Here is a 23,733-nt window from a genome sequence, read left to right as displayed (position 1 = left end):
GTGGTGAGATGGACAGCAAGCAATGGTATGACTGTAAATAGGATGAAAAGTCAAGTTGTAAGTTTCACCAAAAGGAAAAGACCTCTCTGTTTTAAGTACTGTGGTGATGGGAGATAATACTTCATGGCTTACTTGACTTATTTCCTTTAATTCCAAATGAAATATAGTGCCTCGACAAAATTTCTCCAGCATGTTGTATTTGCCGCCAATGCTTTCACCTCCCTCCGTGTCTTGTAAACTCCAGGAGTCTCCCTGTCTATGGTTCTCTTCCAGGTAATTCTCGGTCTGCCTCGCCTGTGACTACCTTGTGGATTCCAGCTCAGTGCCTGCCTTGTGATACTTTCTTGTGGTCTTCTCAGGGTGCGCCCAATCCATCTCCATTTTCTTCTCATTATCTGTTCCTGTATGGGACTTTGACTTGTGTTCTCCCAAAGGTCTTTGTTTGAGATGGTCTTTGACCACCATATTTTCATAATGACATCAAACATCGATTTATAAAAGTCTGTAACCTTGTAGTAATGTCTTTGGTCACTTTCCATTCACTTCCATACAGTAACACAGATTTAACATTTGAGTTGAATGTACCTCATGGGAAACACTGTAAATATCTAGGTGTTAAGATAAGGAGTGATCATTGGGGTAATCATATTAACGATGTTGTTAAGAAAAGATCTCTTCACATGTTTATATGAGTATTTAGGTGTTATAGAGTAAGGATATAAAGCAGACGGTGTATAAGTCTCTGGTAAGACCGCACTTAGAGTACTGGTAGGGCTCCAATGTATGGGACCCTCATCATGTCTACTTGATACGAGAAATGGAAAAAATCGGCAGTAAGGAGACGAGATGCTCGACTAGCCTAGGCGGTATGTTTCGAGTTGTCACAGGAGAGGAGGTGTGGAATGACATAAGTATACGAATAAGCTTGAGCGGAGCTTATAAAAGTAGAAAAGATTATAATATGGAGATAAAGTTGAAATTCAAGAGGACAAATTGGGGCAAATATTCATTTACAGGACTCAGGAGTACCAGTAAGGGAATGGAATAAATTATCAAGGGAAATGTTCAATAAATTTCCAAGTCCTTAAACATGTTACACAAAAGCTAGGTAAACAATTGATAGGGAATTTGCTACATGGGCACCAGCCCTAAATGCAGATGATTGATTGATTGATTGATTGATTGATTGATTGATTGATTGATTGACTGATGTTAACCAATCAGGTTACAAGCCACAAGTTACCCGAGATTGTGATAACATTTGGCTACAGTTGAACGTTTTCATGAATGTTTGACCTGTCTTGTTTAAATAAAGAGAAAATATTCCTAAAAGTCAACTAACTATGAGAACTGTGGGCTATACTGGTGTCAAATATTAAATGCACTTACCATAGGCAGGACATAACCACCATTATAATCAGTGTGTTCTCCAATCAAATTAACTCTTCCTGGAGCGCATGCAGCTACTTCAGGAGAACATTGAAAACGCTCAACAAAGGCGTCAGTTGCTTCCTTCACAACATCGTCAATTGGGCGTATAGGGCTTGCCATTTTGCCGCTCCTGATTACACGCTTCAGTCACGACAAATGTGAGCTAAATCACAAGGAAACGGGTTAGGAGAAGTATATCTTCATAAGCATTAATGATAAGAGGGCTATCTAATGCAACGACCTTCAACCTGTTTGCTTGAGTGACCCTGTAACAATCAAAATTGTGATTCATTTAATAAATTCTCGAATTTCCAAGTTTGATAATTTTCTACTACGCGGCTGGCCCTTTAGTCCCTACCGTAACAACAAATTCCTATAGTACATGTAGCCTATTTCTAAATTATACCTTACACGTGGAGAACATCCAATGGGCCACGATCCATCCAGTAAAATTGTGTTTCGTATTACGTCCCCCAGTTAAGCTTCATTTTTTAATATACCGATAACATATTAGAATGCGTCCCCAAGGTAGTCAATAGCAGGCATCTTATAATATGTAATTGAATAGAAATAGAGCGTTGTAGTAAGGTACGACATAATCCAATGGCAGCGTCAGCTTTTGCAAATTGGATGACACCGAACACCTTTTTTTTTTTTTTTCCCTAGAAATAGATGATAAAAATGTTTCAAAATTAATGAAATAAATACGTCAAGCTTACTAAATATATATATATATTTTTGCAACGACAGTATTAATTCTTGGGACTAGAGCTACGAATATCTCTGAAAGATTAATCGTACTCCAAAGAAGATAAAAGCGATAAGAAAACGCTCCTTACTCGGCTTTTCCCCTGACATTTCTCTTTGTATATTACATGATGCTTGTCCTCGCCCCTGACAAAATTAAATTATAAACAACAAAATGCGTGGCAGCGTGTTATGCGCCTGCGCTTTTAAGCAAATTACGATCGTAATGGCGGCAAACATATGATTTGATTTCTGTGATGATTGACATGCAAGTATTCTGCATGAAATCTAAGACTTCTGCTGGTCTGTGTACTATCAATAAATTGTCTTATTTTGTATGGTTTTGTGTATGTTACTGCTCAGTTTCGTATTTTCACTGAAGAATGTGAGATGTCAGTTTCAGACCCATCTTTAAAGGAACTGAAAGGTATGGTAAATTAGCCACGTAAAATGTGTATGTCTACAAATTATAATTTAATCTAGTTACCGTTTATGAACCTGGAGAAAGGCTTGGCATTTCGAATTCTCAGGTGCGGTATGTACATCGTTATGCAGTTTAACATATAGTAGAGAAAATGTCTTCTCCCCTTCCGAAATTCACGTCATTTTATAATTCTATCCTTTCTTGCAGACCGTGGTCAAGACGAGTTCAGCTTACATCAGTATTGTAATGTGGACTGTAATATGCATGAACTATTATACTCTTCCTTCTTGTAGGCTGAATGCAATAATTTTTACATTCTAGCCCGCACAATTCACATAGGCCAAATTGTTCACTACCTTCCCACCTAGCTGAATTCCTCCCTGCCACTTTATATAAAGTTTTATTACAGCCAATGGCCATATATAAATTGTTCTACTCTACTATATTCATGTAAGGTCTTTTCTCTTTTGCCACACTTATTGAAGAGGTATCGTTCACATATTTTTCCACATAGCTTACTATGAAATCCGTGTACAGCCAGCTTGTTGATAGCACTACGCATGTTCTTATTTGGGCCCATCTAGTCTCTACTTGTCATAGCATCCGTCATGTAAAATTTCGGCCAGATTTCTTTTCTTTTGCTTAACCTTAGATTTAGGTGAGCAGTGGCTTGAGGTGTCGATGGTACAGAAAGATATCTAAGATCCTCGATAAGAAAAGACTCCTGGCTAACGCATAAGCTAGTCTAGATGTCTTAGAAATACCTAATATTTTTTTTCAGAAAGGTAGCTTTCACTTTTTCAATGGTAGTTAGGTCTGATGTTGATAATTTGTCCCAGATTAAATCTATGCTGTATGTCAGAATGGGTAGTATCTTTGCATGAAAAAGTTTCATTGCCGAGCCTATTGATATTTTGGTTGGGTCTTGTATATCGTAAATTCCTCTTATTGCTGCTGCTGCTCTTTCCCTCACATGTATTTCGAATGAAGATCCTGACGTCTGTAGAGTGATGCCGAGGTAGCGAAACTTATTTACTGTAGTCAAGTCTACCCCTGCATATGAAATTCTGTCTGTCGCTGCTATTCTTCCTCCTTTTCTGAAAACCATACAGACCATCTTGTCCTCGTTAACCTGGAAGTCGTTTGTTTCTGCCCATTCCTGTAATCTATCTACCGCGATCTGAAGGTCTTCTCTGTTTCTCGATCCTATTATCATGTCATCTGCATAGGCATAAAGCACTGTCGATAGATTATCTGTTATTCTTGCGATGTCTGTTGTAGCTACATTAAAAAGCGTAGGGCTAATGGGGTCTCCTTGTAACACACCGTTTGTTTGAGTGATGGGAGAAGAGTGTGTTACCCCATCATCTATTCTCACACTATTATAGGCTAGAAGATTATTTATTACAATCTTAAGATCATTGTCTGCTCCAGTCATACCGTCTAATTTTCCCATTAGCTTTGATCTGTCGAGCAAGTTATAGGCCTTACTAAAGTCAATGGATACAGCATAAAATTTTCCTTTTTGATGCCTAAGTGCTTCTTGCACCTCATCTAGTAAGCGACAACTTGTAGAGTTCCTCTGCCTTTCCTGAACCCGAATTGTTCCTCTGGAAGATGATCATCAGTTAATTCGTTAAGTTTTTGATTAATGATTTTTGTATATACTTTCATGATGTTGTTCTCTAACGCTATCCTTCTATATGAGTTTTCATCATCAGGCTCTCCTTTTCCCTTATATAAGATTTTTATGTAGGACAACCTTCAGCTCTCCAGGGTTCTACCTGTTTTCAAACATTTATTGAATCGTTTGGTCCAATAAGGTGCTAGCAACTGTAAAGTGTCTTTTAGATTCTCGTTGTAAATTCCATCTGGACCGACTGCTTTTTTTTTTTTTTTTTTTAGTGTCTTGAATTGTTCTTGTCACTTCATCTATTGTTATTTCTAGATTTTTTTGTCGAACTACATTTTAAGACATCTAGTGCTAATGTTCATCCTCCTGTATTTAATACATTATTAAAGTGGTTTTCCCATCATATTTATTTGATTCGTGGGATTCACCCTTTTCCTCTTTAAAGCCAGAAAAGGATCTCTTCAAGCTTCTCGGGCTTTCTGTTGTGCCTGCATTTCGGTATGATTGTTCCTTTTCATTTTCAATAATTGTTTATAACTTCGTCGTATCGCGTAAGCTTGTAAGATGGTTACAGTTTTAAGTCTTCTGGCTATATGTATTAAGTTAAGCGTTTTTCTTCTTTCCGTGTAGCATTCTACATCAAACCATTCTTTGGACTTCCCAGGTTCCTTGTGGGACAAAGAATCCCTTGTTATTCCATTGATGATACCTAAAGCTGCTTCGAGATTACCTTCCTCAATGAGCTGATGAGTCCCTTCTATCATTTGGCAGTTTTCCCTGAGTTTGTTTTCGTCTGTACTTCTTGATCTTATGTGTATATTCTCTGTTTCATGTGGGTCTTTTTGTTTAATTAAGAAATTTGCCCATACTGGTAGATGTTTCCTTTGTGCGGCGATACCTTGATTTCTCATAATCTGATGTCCTATCAGTTTAGTATTTCTTCCTCGGTAGAAGATTAAATCGATGGTACTGGAACCGTTTGGAGCCAAGTAGGTGACCTCCTCACTTTTATTGATTAGACGGTATCCTTCCGTGAGCAGAATTTCTTATACGATATCTGTTTTGCTATTCTGTTTATCCAGACGACAGTTAAAATCTCCTGCTAGTATTACATTTTCATCCTTGTCAGTAAAGGTTAGAAGTTTGGCTATTTGCTCGACAGTGTCTTCCACTTTTTTCAACGGGCTAACTGCTTTCAAGATTACTAAGTTTTCATCTATTATTGTAACTCTAAGTCTTCCTATTTTGTTGTTGTACATGCAGGTCACTCCTCCTTCTGTCCTTCCTCAACCCTTATGAATTGATAATGTGTGTTTGCTGTTTCTTTATACCTTTCAGTAGATGATTCATGTAAACTATGAACATCAGAGGTGAATGATTGCAGCAGTTTTTAATCCCATTAAATACCTTGAGCCAAGAGCTTATTCTACCATCAGTTCTCACTGCAGCTTAATTTGTCAACAAATAAGTCGTTGATTGCTTTTAATAATCTACCCTTAATCCCATAATCCCCCAGTTCGGCTACCATCTTTTCCCTCGGTGCTCTATGGTTTACCTTCTTTAGATCTATGAAACATAAAACATAAACCAGAACTTAACTTTCTATTCTGCTCGTAGAATTTTTTATTTACCTGGCGCACACTGAAAATCTGACCCTGATAGCCCCTCTGTGTTCTGAAACTACACTGGTTTTCATCCAACTTACTCTCAACCACTGATCGCACCCGACCTTCCAAAATTCCAGTGAACACCTTGCCTGGTATATTGATCAATGAAATACCTCGACAGTTGTTGGAATCCTTTGTCCTTTGCTTTTGACTAATCAGCACATGCACCAGTCTTTGACACTGTTAGAACATTAGTTTTTTTTAATGTGTTATTTTTATTAGGCTAGCATATATGCAATATATTCCTTGGAGTGTGAATATTATTATTTAAACTTAGTCATTTTTTATGTAGGCTACATTAGGTAAGAATATGCTGTTTTTAAAACCTATCTGAAAGCACCAGTATTTGACAGTTCAGCTTCTCGCATGTTCCTTTAATTGACTTCTGCTCCACCAGTAAATTAATTGACACTTTTATAATATGTTAAATATAAGAAGAAGGTTCATAACTGTTGGTCATTCTGAATGTTATCAAGAATAATGATTACTATAATATGTAAGAAAAATAGTTAATTTACCACCAAATAAATAAACAAAAAGCATGAAAGTAAAATCATCAGATGTTTCGATACAATCATATGTTAATAATTACCTATAGCAATTTTATACAAATCATAAGGAGTAGGCCTACCAGTAGATGAACTGAGAAACAAAATTTGAGTACTGATACAGTGATAACTCTGTCTCCTTTGGGTTGTAGAAAAAAGCACTCTCATTGGGATTATGCATGTCTGATCATTTGTGATGTGAAGGAGATTATTCTCAGTTGAATAATCCTTTACATCAGAAAACCAAGCTTCTGTGACATTTCCCCTTGAAGCAGTTAGATTTTGTGTTCTTTTAGTTAAGTGTATCTTTTGAGAAAGGAAGAATACCATTTTCCGCGTGGCCCGCCATTAGTAAAAGGTTTAGGCCTCTTCAGTTCTTTAATCGGACGTTCGACACTATCTAGAAGTTGCTCTTTCGTGACAGGATACTATAATTTGGCAGTTGATAACCACCATTCAACTAAATCTACTTTTTCTTCAGCAGTTAGAATAGTAGTTGGTCTGAATCTGCGTGCTTCTGGCCTCTTACTAGATGTTTTATAGAGAAGTTTTGTTCAAGGAACATTGAATTGTTTGGCTTCTGTTGTTACTGGCATGCCTGCCTTCACTTGTTCAACAACCTGTGCCATTAGAATGGCTGAGAAATTAAGTTTAGGTCCCATATTTGTAATTTAAAACAATGGTACTAATAAATGACAGCTGTTTGTGCTGATCATTGACATAAACTGTGAGCAATTTTTGTGATGGTGCCAAACACTGTTTTTATATTGTGCTTGCAGAGGACCTTGGAAATTCAGTCTGGTATTATGAATGGAAAGGAAGGTAGATAGTTCCCTTCACTTCTTCATTCTGTGAGTTTTGCTTAGTCGTCCCTCTGGGATGCAGGGCTCTCTGAATCTGTACATCGTTGTTACCATTATCCTTCAACGTGACTCTGAGTATGTCCATTTCCTCCTGGGTCACAGATTCGTTTCACCTTCATGGTGAGTGTCGTGAGAATGCCCTGTTTTTGTGCTGAATGGTGGTGAGAATCTGCCTGGAGATAGGAATTTGCTTGGGTAGGCTTATGGCCTTAAGGGGCCATTCGGTTTCTTTCTTATTAGAACATCCAAAAAAGGAAGGCATCCATCTGACTCCATCTCCATAGTGAATTTAATTGAAGGATTCTGCTGATTTAGGCGGTTTAGAAATAGGTGAAGTTCAGACCACAAATATATCGTCGGCATACTTCCACCAATTCATCGGTTTGATGGGTTCTGAAGCAATAGTCTCCTCAAAATGTTCCATAAAGAAATTAGCCACTACCAGCAAAACTGGACTTCCCATAGCCACCGTATCCATCTGTTCGTAAAATTGCCCATCCCACAAGAAATAGCTTAGTAATGTCCTCAGGGAATGGATGCTCAATGAGAGACACGATTGAGTCAATCGGGACTTGAGTGAATAAGGACTCCACACCAAAACTCACCAGAAGTGCATAGGGTTACAGGGTTATGGTTGACAACTTATTAACGACATACAGTGTGTCCCTAATGTATGATCAGTATGTCCTATGGCTGAAGCAATTTGCTTAGATATTTAGCCAGAGCATACATAGAACCTATCACACTAACTAATGGGCTGAGGGAAATGTTTTCTTTGTGCATTTTTGGTAGTCCATATAATCTTGGCGGCAGTGCATCCCCCAGAGTCAGATATTTAGCCTCCTCCTTTGAGATTGAGGACTGCCTTAAAAGCTTCTTGGTGGCATTTGACACACGAGTGGTAGGGTCACATGAGTTCAGTTTGTAAACAGGCTCTAACAACATAGCCGAGATCTTGTTCTTTTACTCGTAAGTGTCCATTACCACTGTTGCATTACCCATATCAGCTGAGAGAATGGCCAGATGAGAATCATCTTTGAGTTCCTTCCTCCTCTCACCTCTTGTTAAGTTGGGTATGGGTACCACAGCAGACCTTATCAGCATCTGTTCCCTGAGGATATTACAGTACTAAGGTATTTCACCACTGCATGACGCTCTAATTTCTTTATGGAGCATTTTGAGGAGGAGCCTATTGCTTCGGTGTCCCTCATGCCGATGATTTGGTGGAGGAATGTTGATGATACATTTGTGATCTGGACAGAAGGTCCTGAGAAACTTCACCTATTTTTAAACTATTTAAATCAGCAGCATCTTTCAATTAATTTCACTATGGAGATGGAATCGGTGGATGCCTTCCTTTCTTGGATGTTCTAGTAAGAAAGAAACTACCGGGCGAGTTGGTCGTGCAATTAGAGGTGCTTGGCTGTGAGCTTGCATCCGGGAGATAGTGGGTTCAAATCCCACTATCGGCAGCCTTGAAGATGATTTTCCGTGGTTTCCCATTTTCACACCAGGCAAATGCTGAGGCTGTACCTTAATTAAGGCCACAGCTGCTTCCTTCGAACTCCTAGCCCTTTCCTATCCCATCGTCACCATAAGACCTATCAGGGTCGGTGCGACGTAAAGCCACTAGCAAAAAAAAAAAAAAAAAAAAAACCACCTGTTCGTCTCCTTAAGGCATACTGTCTATCATAAGCCTACCCATACAAATTGCTATATTCACTCAGATCCTCACCACCATCCAGCAAAATATAGGGCATTCTCACTACACTCACCACGAGGGCAAAACAAATCTGTGAACCATCAAATATCCAGGAGGAAATTAATACACTCAAAGTCACTTTCAAGCATAATGGTTACAACAGTGTACAGATTCATAAAGCTGTGCATCCCGGTGGAACGACTAAGCAAAACTCTCAGAATGAAGAAGTGAAGGGAACTATTTACCTTCCTTTCATCCACATTATCACAGATCTTATTGCCAAGGTCCTCCGCAAGCACAGTATAAAAACAGTATTTGGCTCCATCACAAAAATTATTCACAATTTAGGTAAAAACAAGGGCGAATTGTTCCCACTATTACTGTACATCCTCAGGTGTACAAAATTCCCTGTACTTGCGTCAGGGTATACAATGGCCAAACATACCAGTCCATTGGTACTCGTATCAAGGAACACCAACAAAATATCCATCTGAACCAGCCAGAGAAGTCGGCAATAGCTGAGCACATCCTATCAGCGGGTCATGATATCGTGTTCCAAGATGTTCAAGCTCTTACCCACACTAAACTCTACAGATCTAGGCTTTTATGGGAAGCTGTGGAGATATGTAAAAATCCTAACAATTTCAACAACAGGGACACTGGCTATCAATTAAGTAATGTGTGGTTGCCAACCATTAAGAATTTATGTAGGTAGTTCTCCTCCATGCCCTTTGAATATTGTTATTTCATTTTGGTGATTTCCAAATTCGTACCTTCCTCACACAAGATGGTTTACACTGCGCCCAATGAGCCATGTAGTGATGAATGAGAGTACACTTACCAACGATAAAGCATTCTTAAATTCAAACCTTCATTATTAGAGAAGTCTTGCTTCTGAACAGACAAGATCGTCTTCCGAAGACGCAGACAAGGTACTGTAGGAAATGTAAAGAATATTACCTTGTTTCCTAACACAACAAGAGCCCAAAAGCTTATTATAATGTCTAGTTTGTAATTCTTCTTTCAATGATCTCTATTCAGCACTGAGGTACATGGAAGATGCCTCCACGAAGATTATAAAGACAATCGGGCGTACCCTGGGCAACGTTGAGGAATCCTCAGCGGCTGATTCTTCCATCACCGAAACACTAACTTATTAGTTATTCTGAACTTCAAACGGCATTTTTCATTGCCAGCTTTAGTAACAATCTCAATTAATATAGAGGGAATTTCACCAGAGAAGGAAACCTTATTACCTGACATTTGCACAAAACATAATTGTGATATCCTACTGGTTCAGGAGACACATAGAGGGTCAAATGATCACTCACCAAAGATGAAAGGAATGAAACTAATCCTGAAAAGACCTAATGAACAATATGGGAGTGCAGTTTTCTTTAAACAGGGCACCAACATTTTATCTGCAGGCTTGACCTGTGTAGATGACATTGAAATCCTGATTGTTTAAATTCAATCCTGACTATTACATCTGTCTATAAGCCACCAAATAAGGAATATAAATTTACAGAAACTTGCAATTTCCATTCTCAACCTACAAAGCTAGTCATCGGTGACTTCAGTTGTCATAGTACGTCTTCGGGATACAAAGAGACTGACACAAATGGGCAAAATCTAGAAGAATGGAACGAATGTATGGGTCTTAAACTAATATTTGTCCCAAAGTTACCCCATTCCTTTAACAGTGGTCGACGGAGGCGAGGTTACAACCCAGATAACATTTTTGTCACCGAACACATTGCTCAACAAACCAAGAAACAAATTGCAGATCCATTTCTAAGAACACAGCATCGAGCTCTTATATGTACCGTACAGGCAGTTGCTAAACCAGAGAAAGTTATTTTTAAAAGACAGTTCAACTTCAAAAAAGCTCAGTGGAATACTTTCTCTCAAAATCTGCACAATGAATTAGCAAAAATCAAGCCTGATTCAGTAAATTACCTAGATTTTGTGGAATTAGTAAACAGCATCTCCCGTAAACACATCCCTAGGGGTTGTAGAACAATGTACATACCTGGACTTGATAAGGACTCAAAATCCCTCCTTAATAAATATGAACAAGGGGCCGATGACCTTCGATGTTAGGCCCCTTTAAACAACAAGCATCATTATCATCAATAAATATGAACAGCTATTTGAAATTGATCCCTTCGAAGAGTATACAATACAAAGATTAGAGCACCTCCTTGAAGCTATATCAACATTAAGAAAAGAAAAATGGTGTAACCTTTTCTAAAGTTTAGATATGAAACGCTTAAGTTGACAAGCCTGGAAATTACTAAAAAATCTTAACAGTGATCCTACAGTCTCGCCCTGGGAGTTGACTAAAGTTACTCCTGATCAAATAGCCCATCAACTATTGCTGAATGGCAAAACCACGAGAAGATCCAGAGAAATAAAAATGCAATGGTATGAAGAGGAGAATGACCCACCTTGGCACACCATTCACGGAAGAAGACCTGAGAACTGCCATCAAATGTATGAAAAATAACAAAGCTGCCGGCTTGGATGACATGAGATCAGAGCAAATAACACATTTTGGCCCCATAACTGTCAACTGGGTTTTGAAACTGATGAACGTGTGTAACTAGAATGTTGATTCCAAAGATCTGGTGCAAAGCAAAAGCTGTGGTCTTGCTTAAACCAGGAAAAGAGCCAAATGACCCCAGAAACTTCAGACCCATATCTCTTCTCTGTCATCTTTTCAAAATTCTGGACGGGATGATATTGAATCGTATTTCTGGTTCTATCAACAGAAATATTATAAAGGAACAATCCGGTTTCAGACCGAGAAGTCATGTTCTGGTCAGATACATAATCTAACCCAGCATATCGAGGATTGTTATGAGAGGAAACAAAGAACAGGAGTTGCTTTTATTGATCTCATGGCTGCTTTTGGTACAGTGAATCATAAGAGAATGACAAGGAAGCTGTATTCAACAAACCAAAGACTATTGACTGACACAGTTTATTCAATGCCTGCTCCAGAACAGACTTTTTTTGTCAGTCTGAAGGACAAGAAAAGCCGATGGAGATGTCAAAAGAATGGCCTTCCCCAAGGAGGTGTGTTGGCTCCAGTTGTGACGTACCCACTTGGCCCACAGATGTATGACAAATTTATAACGTGGCGGGTCACTTTAATATTAAAATAAATAAATGATATGTCATTGTTTCTCCAGAAACAGTATCCCAAGGGCGCCAGTCTTCAAGCTTATGGCTTGAAAACAAAAGTAGATAATTAATAATAATAATAATACGTAATGAGACTCAAAATACTCCCAGGGGTGAGGTGAACGGAACACAAATCATTAAGTACACTAACTTGGAATTTAAGGATCATTAATAATCATTTCATTAAATACAAATTAAAACAGCTATTTATTAAGATGAAAAACGTAACGTAACGGCGTTTTAACGACATCTGAACTTACGGAAGCAAAAGAAAAATTGAATGAAATTAATTTTTAAAATGAACTGTTGCGCGAAGACTTGCAGTAACTTATGCCATAAGCTCACCATATGTAGACTCTGTTGTCTTGAAGCTGATGATATGTGGATCTCGTACCGGCTGCCTTCTCTGTTGTTGGATTCCAGTCCTACTTCTACATTTCCTGTCCTTAACACTTCCTGCTGTACTCCTTACATAAAGTCGTAATGAGTCCTAATTTTAAGTGCAAAACCACCATGGATTATGTTCATGGAGAGAATACATTCGTATTCTTCCGTATTACGGAACAGTAGCGTAGCTAAATTCATAATAAAAGTTCTCCTCCCCTATACTAGTCAGAACCGGTCACCCGTTGACTACCTCTCGTCATTGAGATAACAAGTCCCAATGAGAGTAACTTTTGAGTAGAATATACTCAGATGCGAAGTGAACTAAGTTAAAATCTTCTCCGATGTGTAGACGTAGAATCGTAGTAAGAGTATGAATAAGAATATAAATGAGAAAGTCCGAATCTCCTCTCCGGCCCTTGTCGGTGGTATTTATCGGTTCAAAAGTCTCCTTCCATCAGCCATATCACATGGTCCAGTAAGATTCGAGGTCTCATCCCTTCTCCCTTGTATTGCTGTGAATCCATCACGTTGCTTCATTACGTTCATTCACATAGGCTGAACTTTCCCGCTGAAATAAAGCGTCTCGAAGCGGAGTTTGAAAAGTGGGTGTTAATAATGTATCAACTGTCTCTTCATGAGGTGGAGAGGGTAATATCTCTCGTAACCTCGATGACGTACTTTTACTGGAACTGGGCTGAAATTAGCCTGCTGACTCTGGTCACCTCACAACGGCTATAGGAAAATTTACTGCAAGTTATAAATATGCGTGATGTTGAAATACTTTACCCAATAATTTGTTCGTTCAGAATACGTTATAGCCGCCATACAAAGAAATGAAATGATGATTGAAATGGATGATAAAAACCCTATATATATATATACATATTAATTTAAAAATGACCTATCAGTGATTAAATATATACATCTTATCAATTAAATATATAGTTCAATAATTAAAAATATACAGTGATGTCCCAAACATCACATTCGCCCCTCTGAGCCTGAAACAAGTAGTACTTCCGTTGAGGACTCACACTTACAATTTGCCACTTACGTTTCACTTGTTTTCAAAACCACTGTACATTCATTCATTACTGTATACAACATAACACTATTTTACAAAATTACAACTTGATGATTCCACCTACAACTTAATAACAAATAATATATAACACTTCAAAATTTCCATTAAAATACAATATTACAACTTAGCGAGTTTCTGATGTCTCACTTTCTCAAATGTTCGTCACCTCTTGCTGATTTTATGAATCCAGTGTATGCAATACTTGACAATTCAGTATAGATCTGTACAAAATTTACACAAACAAAATGCATCGTATTACTCTTTCAAGTGTTTATACGTTCTTGCTGTATGACTATCACTTCACACACGCTAACACATTCACGTGGTTTTAGCCTAGGGTAAAATTATTGCAAGTCTTTATGATGACTTCTTATAGTCTACGGGGAATTTACAAATTTTAAACTGCAATATTAATGATCCTTGTTTTATAAAATCAAATACTAGATTACCCATACATGGCGTTACGTAAAGAGAACAGACGTAATCTTGGTAATGAACTCGTGTCAATCGTATACACACACATTGTGTAGCAAGCAAAACAAAACTTGGGAAACTCCACCTACCAGAGAGCAGTCACTCCACGCTGCGACAGGTGTATATTATATAAGAGATAAGCGTGGCCTGGCTCACTGACCTATATTCCAGCACTATGGAAAATCCACCGGACTCGTAATATATTTACGTAAACTCCGAATGTTGAATGAACCCAATAAAATGCAATCACCGTCAGATAATTTATAAGCACAAGGTCCTAGTTTCTTATGTATACGATAAGGTCCTTGATATAAAACTCCAGCCATATCATCAATAAAAATCGTGGCGAAATCACCTGTATCATCACCTAATGCAATATTTAATGCTCTAATTAAGGCTGCAGAACTAGTCTTCGTCCCGTAGGGAACGCGCTGAAACTGATACAAGCTGTACTTATGACTAAATGCTGTCAGAGGCCTGTCCTCTACTCTCAAAGGAATCTGCCAAAAACTACTTCTTAAATCAACAGATGAAAACCATTTTTTACCCTCAAAGCCCTGAATTAACTCTTCAATAGTCTGTGATTTTAACTGGTCAGTACAAATACGTCTATTCATATCTCTCCCATCAATGCAAAGTCTGACGCTCCCATTACTCTTAGGCACAACGATTAAAGAATTTACATACTGGCTATTAGACACTTCAATTATCCCATCAGCTAACATAGCTTGTATCTGATCGTCAACTGCCTTGGCATATTTGTGTGGGATAGCATACCGTGGCCCGCTGAAAGGACTGTCATCCAGCACTGAAAAAGAATGTTCATAAACATGTGTTTTACCGGGTTTCTTAGAAAAAATCTCAGCGTGTTCACATAACACTGCCAACAATTCGTCCCTCTGGACTTCCTCTAATTTACTGTTACTCGCAGCTTCAAATAAGGCATCCTTCTGATCCTCTTTCAACCACAACTGGCATAAGTTAAACCCCTCACTGGGTTTCTCCTCATATCTAGAAACCTCGGTAACACTCCACATAGCACACACATTCGTTTTCCTCTGAATTTCATTTCTCAGTTCGAGTTTGACATACTTATTATCCCACTTCAGATTTACTGTAGCATCATCGTAATCTAACTGAGCCGATTTTAAAGTCAGCCAGTCACATCCCAAGATGAGATCAAACACAAGGTGAGGAATAACCAAACATATCTGTACTGAAATAAAACCCTCTATATAAATCGGCACCGCAACCTGCTTGCATATTTGTTTCGACTTTTTACCAACAGCTGTAATAATGAATGTAGACTTAACAGGCATCTCTTCCATCATAATACCCTGTTTAACTAAAGAGTCATACCATTCTGAACTAATACATGATTTCTGACTTCCAGTATCAATTAACGCGTGAACATAGGCCCCCCAAACTTCTAATTGAACCACAGGATTAATCACTTCATCACCCGAATCTAAATAATTATTATCTGGTTCACACATAAGGTCTTCCTTAACATCTAGGTCATATGGCAATAGTTTCATAACACAATTCCTAACTACTTCCTGGTAAGGCTGGAATTCTGACCCATCATTACAGCCTGCATTTAGTTTAAAGGTTGCGATCGTGTACCTACACTTGGCTCTTTAGTACCTTGTCCTCTGACTTGTTGGGCATTTCCCGATCTTTTTCAGGTGCGCCATCCCTACCGTTATGCCTTGGCTGAAACTGATTACGATTCTCGTAGTTTGGCTGTCTCCTATTGTCCCTTGGTTCACTATGAGGAACAAAATTATGTGAGTTTCCTGTTCTATGCCCAATGTTTCCTAGTGCATCAAAACTCCCTAATAACTGCTCCATTTCCTGAATAGTTTGAATACTTTGCATATACGCTGCTTCGCGTACCCTATCTGGAAAATGTCGTAACAGTAATCTGACTACATCTGAATCAGCCGTGATTCCGTCTAAATTCTGGCAAATCATAACATGTGACAAAAAATACTCAGTCATAGAGACACATTCATTATATTTGAATTTCCCGAATACTACCCTTTCTCTTTCACGGCTTTGAACGGTTTCGTTCCAGTATTTGTCTGTGAACTTCGTCTTAAATTCCTTCAGACTTTTCATGTTACTTTTATAGACTGAAAACCAGGAACGCGTCTCTGCCACAAAAGCATGATCAATAATGTCGATCGCCTCTTCCCAGTCCATAAACCCTTCCTCAATCCGTTTCCCAAACCGTTTTTCTACTATTTTAAGAAATTCTAATGGGTTAGTTTGTTTCCCATTGAACTTCGGTAATTCGATTTCCTTACTGTAAATCCCTCAATGACTTTGCCTCTCAGTGTTACCTTGCCTTTCTCTTACTTCTCGTCGTATGCGTGCTTCTGCCATCGCTATGCGGTTATCTACATCTTTATCTCTTCTTTCAATTTCATTTACTACAGTGTTCTGTTTTTCTTTCAATGTCTTAATTTCCACTGTATTGCCTTCTACTATCGCAAACTTTTCTCTTTGTTCCCTAGTGTTGTCTTCTATTATACACTTAACGGTATCGATCTTGTTTTGTACCTGATCTTTAAATTCTTTTATTTCTTCCTTTTGGATCTCAACTTTATTATTAATACTTGTCACCTGTGTCTCTAACTCCTTTCTAGTGTTGTTGCTTTCTTTTTCCATTAATCCCAGCAACTCACTCCTCTGCTCTACAAATTTCTTTTCTACCTCTTGTTTATTTTGCTTAGTTATTTCTTTCTGTTCCTCTATCTGCTTGTTAAATCTTTCATTTTGCTTAAATAATTCTTGTAACTGTTTGCTATGTTCGTCCATCCTTTTATTAGCTTCGACCTTGTGTTCATACAATGCCTTACTTAATTCTCGTTTAGTTTGTTCTACTTCATTTTTAATTTCTGATTTAGTTTGTTCTACATCTGTTTTAATTTGTTCCAATTCATTTTTTATTTCAGATTTATTTTGTACCATTTCATATTTTATTTCAGATTTACTATCCTCTATCTTACTTAACATTAACTGCATCATTTCAAGTAACTGATTATTATTACCCTCACTGTTAGGACTAACCTCCGCCTCGCCCCCCATCGTACTATCGTCTGAATCTAACGTAACTTCGCTATTCCTACTCTTATTCCCTTCGCTATCTTCGCTCCTAATATCAGTTTCCTCCTCTACACATTTATCTAACTCTTCCTTAGAATTACTTAAAGTACTACCCTTCAGCACGTGTCCACTACGCAGCGTCATGTCTTTCTCCTCTTGCTCAGCCATGTTACCCCCAAAATCAAACACACAAGAAAAATATACTGTGGATACACAACAGTTATCCCCAAACTACTGATTTTATTCTTCTATACCAGTACTTAATGATTTACGAGCCCCTCAGTTGTGGCGACAATATGTGACGTACCCACTTGGCCCACAGATGTATGACAAATTTATAACATGGCGGGTCACTTTAATATTAAAATAAATAAATGATATGTCATTGTTTCTCCAGAAACAGTATCCCAAGGGCGCCAGTCTTCAAGCTTATGGCTTGAAAACAAAAGTAGATAATTAATAATAATAATAATACGTAATGAGACTCAAAATACTCCCAGGGGTGAGGTGAACGGAACACAAATCATTAAGTACACTAACTTGGAATTTAAGGATCATTAATAATCATTTCATAAAATACAAATTAAAACAGCTATTTATTAAGATGAAAAACGTGACGTAACGGCGTTTTAACGACATCTGAACTCACGGAAGCAAAAGAAAAATTGAATGAAATTAATTTTTAAAATGAACTGTTGCGCGAAGACTTGCAGTAACTTATGCCATAAGCTCACCATATGTAGACTCTGTTGTCTTGAAGCTGATGATATGTGGATCTCGTACCGGCTGCCTTCTCTGTTGTTGGATTCCAGTCCTACTTCTACATTTCCTGTCCTTAACACTTCCTGCTGTACTCCTTACATAAAGTCGTAATGAGTCCTAATTTTAAGTGCAAAACCACCATGGGTTATGTTCATGGAGAGAATACATTCGTATTCTTCCGTATTACGGAACAGTAGCGTAGCTAAATTCATAATAAAAGCTCTCCTCCCCTATACTAGTCAGAACCGGTCTCCCGTTGACTACCTCTCGTCATTGAGATAACAAGTCCCAATGAGAGTAACTTTTGAGTAGAATACACTCAGATGCGAAGTGAACTAAGTTAAAATCTTCTCCGATGTGTAGACGTAGAATCGTAGTAAGAGTATGAATAAGAATATAAATGAGAAAGTCCGAATCTCCTCTCCGGCCCTTGTCGGTGGTATTTATCGGTTCAAAAGTCTCCTTCCATCAGCCATATCACATGGTCCAGTAAGATTCGAGGTCTCATCCCTTCTCCCTTGTATTGCTGTGAATCCATCACGTTGCTTCATTACGTTCATTCACATAGGCTGAACTTTCCCGCTGAAATAAAGCGTCTCGAGGCGGAGTTTGAAAAGTGGGTGTTAATAATGTATCAACTGTCTCTTCATGAGGTGGAGAGGGTAATATCTCTCGTAACCTCGATGACGTACTTTTCCTGGAACTGGGCTGAAATTAGCCTGCTGACTCTGGTCACCTCACAACGGCTATAGGAAAATTTACTGCAAGTTATAAATATGCGTGATGTTGAAATACTTTACCCAATAATTTGTTCGTTCAGAATACGTTATAGCCGCGATACAAAGAAATGAAATGATGATTGAAATGGATGATAAAAACCCTATATATATATATATATATATATATATATATACATATTAATTTAAAAATGACCTATCAGTGATTAAATATATACATCTTATCAATTAAATATATAGTTCAATAATTAAAAATATACATTGATGTCCCAAACATCACACAGTATTATATAACATCTATACCAATGATCAGCCAATTAACACCGGAACTAGGGCTTTCATCTACGCAGATGACACAGCTCTTGCTGCCCAAGGAGTGACATTTGAAGAAGCAGAATTAAAACTGACATTTGCTCTTGAAGAACTAGCTGTCTTCTATGACGAGAACCACCTGAAACCCAATCCGTAGAAAACTCAGGTATGTGCATTCCATCTGCGCAACAAGGAAGAAAGAAGGGAGTTGAATGTAACCTGGGAAGGACACAAATTAAAACATTGTGATCAACCTAAATATCTAGGGGTAAAGTTGGACCGTGCCCTAATTTATAAACAGCACTGTATAGATACCAAACAGAAGGTATGCAACAGGAATAATCTCATTTGCAAACTCACACACACACACACAACACGGGGAGCACAGCCTAATGTCCTCTGTACATCTGCCCTTGCGTTGTGTTTCTCTGCTGCAGAGTATGCTGCTCCAGTTTAGAGGAATTCCGTTTATACAAACGAAGTGGGTGTTGCCCTCCATGAGACAGGTCGCATTGTTACAGGCTGCTTACGACCAACTCCTGTTAATAAGGATCTTTCCACTTATGGCAGTAGCACCTCCAGATGTTAGGAGACAAGTTGCAGCAGAGACTGAGAAGAAGAAGCAAGAAACAGGTCCAAGACATCCAATGTTTGCACTTTACGCCCACCCATCAAGACTGAAATCAAGGAAGAGCTTCCTACAAACGACAATGTCAATCCCATCATCAGCAGAATCTCAGCGAAAGGAACTCTGGAGAAAGAAGTTGCCTGTAGGATTATGGGAAGTGAAAGAGAAGTCAACTGCAGGATATCATCATTATGGATATTGAAAGACATTTAACAGATTAAGATCTGGAGTGACATGATGTAAAACCAACCTGAAAAGATGAGGGTACGGTGATCAAGATTTGTGTGAGTGTGGTGAAAAGCAAGATCATGGACACCTCATCTGTAGAAATCTGCCTAAACCATGTAGTATGCTACGGGCTGTACGTCGCACCGACTCAGATAGGTCTTATGGCGACGATGAGATAGGAAAGGCCTACGAATGGGAAGGAAGCGGCCGTGGCCTTAATTAAGGTACAGCCCCAGCATTTGCCTGGTGTGAAAATGGGAAACCACGGAAAACCATCTTCAGGGCTGCCGACAGTGGGATTCGAACCCACGATCTCCCGGATGCAAGCTCACAGCCGCATGCCTCTATGCGCACGGCCAACTTGCCCGGTAAACCATGTAGTATGAAGGATTTGGTGGAAGCCAATGAATGTGTCATCTCGACAGTTGAATACTGGTAAAACAAAGTGTAAAGAGAGTAGTTGTAAATATATTGTAGTGATTTTGGACACGGTTAAATTAATTAATTAATTAATTAATTAATTAATTCAGCACTGAACATCTGCAATGCTTCCAATATGTTGACATTAATGTCTCTCTCCAAGGTAATGTTAAGCAAGAAATTAGCTTTGATCTGTGCTTCTTTACAAGAAATTAATCCTAGCATAACTCATTATAAATTTGTTGTACTGTAAGGAACACATCATAATCTTCACATGCTGTCAGGTAGGCAACGCGCTGATCAGACTTGTCATGCGGTTTGCTTACTTTCCCCTGATCTTTGTTATTGGCTAGTTCAGTCCACGTGTTGTTATGAACTTGTGAGTGTGCTGTCACTACTGTCGGGTATTAGCTGCATAGGAACGTGTTATACAAAATGCCGGGCGATTAAAACAGGATGAATTTCAGTTATGTTTTGATAAATATTTTGGTGTTCATTACAGCGACATTTTATTGCATTCGCTTTTTCCCTTATTTTACACGCAATTGTTCCTAAACATTCCCTTGTTTCTACCACACCATCTCTGTATGCCACCCATTCTCATTCTATATCCTGGGGCTGTTGACTGTCTATTTCTGAAAATGTTCACTAATCATTAGAGACGGGAATTTGCCTATTTTATTCTTGTGTTCAGAAACGTAGGCTTTTGAGATATAAATCCGTTTTAGGTTCCTTTAAGCTAGATTTAGTTGGTTTTATTGTGCCTATAAATGCCTATTTTCAGGGGTTTGTGCCTGTTTGGAGTATAATTGCCTATTTGATGCCTTTTTAATCTATTTTCCTCCAGTGCATTATATTGTAACTGATGTGGTCGACAGTATTATCTTCTCATTTCTCAAGATCTGTTTACCGTACCCCACGGACGAAAATGGAAATTCTTGGAAGTCACCAGAAATAGTTCTTGGGAAATTTCCGTCAGGAGAAACAAGAAACAATTTGACCTCGAAGCCTTTAACCCCTCCAACCTTCTAAGACATAAACGAGAACTTTTTTTCTTTCTTTTTTGCTAGTTGCTTTACGTCGCACCGACACAGATTGGTCTTATGACGACTATGGAACAGGAAAGGGCTAGGAGTGGGAAGGAAGCGGCCGTTGTCTTAATTGGGGTACAGCCCCAGCATTTGCCTGGTATGAAAATGGGAAACCACGGAAAACCATCTTCAGGGCTGCCGATAGTGGGGTTCGAACCTACTATCTCCCGAATACTGGATACTGGCCGCACTTAAGCGACTGCAGCTATCGAGCTCGGTATATGCGAGAACCAATCAACGTCGAACCCTTATACCTCCTTCTCGGTGTGAACTGTTGTACGCGTACGCTTTATTTTCAGAACGTGTTGTGATTTATTGTGATGAAGGGTGTCTGTGACAATGCCCGAAGAAAAATCATCGCGCGAGTTGGATGTGCGCTTAGGACCGCGCAGCTGTGAGCTTGCATCCGGGAGATAGTGGGTTCGAGCCCCACTGTCGGCAGCCCTGAAGACTGTTTTCCGTGGTTTCCCATTTTCACACCAGGCAAATGCTGGGGCTGTACCTTAATTAAGGCCACGGTCGCTTCCTTCCCACTCCTAGGCCTTTCCCATCCCATCGTCCCCATACGACCTATTTGTGTCGGCGTGACGTAAAAAAATGTAATTGCAAAGAAAAATCGTCGAAGTCCTACTGCTGAAGCGGAGGATCATAGGGGATCCCAATTTCACTACGGATGGAAAGGTAGTGTTCTGCCAAGCTTGGTAAGTTCGTTTGTTCCTTTTATCTATTTTTGTTACTGAACTATGATCGCATTTCATTGTAGCATTTATAGGCCTATTTATTTATGTATTGTGGAAAGATATTTTGTTGCAATGCTGTCTTAGTCGTGAACTTTCAATATTTTATATTGCTAAAATGTAAATAATCATTTTATTACTGAACGATGAGTTAGAACGCTGATGGTCTCTTGTCACAGAGTGAATAAAAATTCAAAATCTGTAATTTCTACTCTGATTCAATTCCCGCGAAAATAGAGATTTACAACTGTAATATTTTCTTTCTGTTTTTCTTTCTTTCTTAATCTGTTTACCCTGCAGGGGAGGTTTTTCCCTCGGACTCAGCAAAGGATCCCACCTCTACCGTGTCAAGGGCAGTGTCCTGGAAGCGTGAGATTTTGGGTCGGGGAATACAACCGGGGTGGAGGACTAGTACCTTTCCCAGTCAGCCTCACCTTCTATGCTGAACAGGGGCCTTGTGAAGGCATGGGAAGATTAGAAGGGATAGGCAAAGAAGAGGGAAGGAAGTGGTCCCATCTTTAAGTTAGGTACCATCCTGGCATTTTCCTGAGGAGAAGTGGGCAACCACAGAAAACCACTTCTAGGATGGCTGAGGTGGGGAACTTTTTTTTTTTTTTGCTAGCGGCTTTACGTCGCACCGAAATAGATAGGTCATATGGCGACGATGGGATAGGAAAGGTCTAGGTGTTGGAAGGAAGCGGCCGTGGCCTTAATTAAGGTACAGCCCTAGCATTTCCCTGGTGTGAAAATGGGAAACTACGGGAAACCATATTCAGGGCTGCCGTCAATGGGATTCGAACTTAGTATCTCCCAGATGCAAGCTCACAGCTGCGCGCCCCTAACCGCACGGGCAACTCGCCCGGTGATGTGGGAATTGAACCCACCTCTACTCAGTTGACCTCCCCAGGTTTAGTGAACCCCGTTCCAGCCCTCGTGCCACTTTTCAAATTTCGTGGCAGAGCCTGGAATCGAACCTGGGCCTACGTTGGTGGCGGCTAATCACGCTAACTACTACACCACAGAAGCGGGCTACAACTGAATTGTAATTTTTAAATATCATGAGTAACTTTCACCAGCGCTATGTGTAGGCTCTAGTGAACTCTGTTACGCTTCCGCTATGCCTTCGAGAAACATAGGTTGAAGATCGAATGTGGTGCAGCTAGGACGATGTCACAGAGGCTAGACATACAAGATGGCATGGCTTGGACGATGTCACAGCGTGTGTTTATAAAGGCTACATGGACTATCTTTACAAGACTAGGTCAGTGGAAAGACCGTTGGTCTGGAGTGGTGAGGTCTGGTTAGTACCCGTTGTGCTTGTGGGGGGGGGGGGGGGCAAGCATAGAGAGTCTGGGGTGCGTAAGCTCTAGCAACCCATCTAGAGATTTGCAAAATTGTCACAAAAAGTAAGTTTATGGGTGCATGCCACGACAATTTCAAATCACGCGGTTTTCTAATTTTCAACGAGGGTGGCAGCCTTGTGGCACACATGATGCAGGATCTATTGCAAGCAACAGAAAATAGTCTTCATGACAGCTGACCCGGCTGACCGAAG

At 39.2% G+C, this 23,733-nt stretch overlaps 2 protein-coding genes across 17 annotated transcripts in view; one reads left to right on the top strand and one right to left on the bottom strand.

The window, feature by feature from the left end:
- Positions 1-2,335, bottom strand: part of LOC136876361 (galactokinase) — a 323,016-nt gene extending 320,681 nt beyond the window's left edge. For 3 of the 9 annotated variants that reach the window (XM_067150251.2, XM_068228400.1, XM_067150250.2), the window contains exon 1: positions 1,390-1,808. In XM_067150251.2, coding sequence (XP_067006352.1) covers positions 1,390-1,551 — 162 coding nt within the window. In that variant the 5' untranslated portion in view covers positions 1,552-1,808. Of the gene's footprint in view, positions 1-1,389; positions 1,809-1,837; positions 2,200-2,270 lie in introns of those variants that run through there. The other 6 variants (XM_068228397.1, XM_068228395.1, XM_068228398.1 and 3 more) reach the window with 6 other exon arrangements.
- A 76-nt stretch (positions 2,336-2,411) lies between these two features.
- LOC136876359 (arylsulfatase G) overlaps positions 2,412-23,733 on the top strand; it is a 387,207-nt gene continuing 365,885 nt past the window's right edge. For all 8 annotated transcript variants that reach the window (XM_068228394.1, XM_068228393.1, XM_067150243.2 and 5 more), the window contains exon 1: positions 2,412-2,605. In XM_068228394.1, the coding sequence (XP_068084495.1) occupies positions 2,569-2,605 (37 nt within the window). In that variant the 5' untranslated portion in view covers positions 2,412-2,568. The remainder of the gene's footprint in view (positions 2,606-23,733) is intronic.

This window comes from Anabrus simplex, chromosome 6 (genome assembly GCF_040414725.1).
Source record: "Anabrus simplex isolate iqAnaSimp1 chromosome 6, ASM4041472v1, whole genome shotgun sequence".
In the NCBI taxonomy this organism is placed as follows: Eukaryota; Metazoa; Arthropoda; class Insecta; order Orthoptera; family Tettigoniidae; genus Anabrus; species Anabrus simplex.
This window is presented reverse-complemented; position numbering and strand designations above follow the sequence as displayed.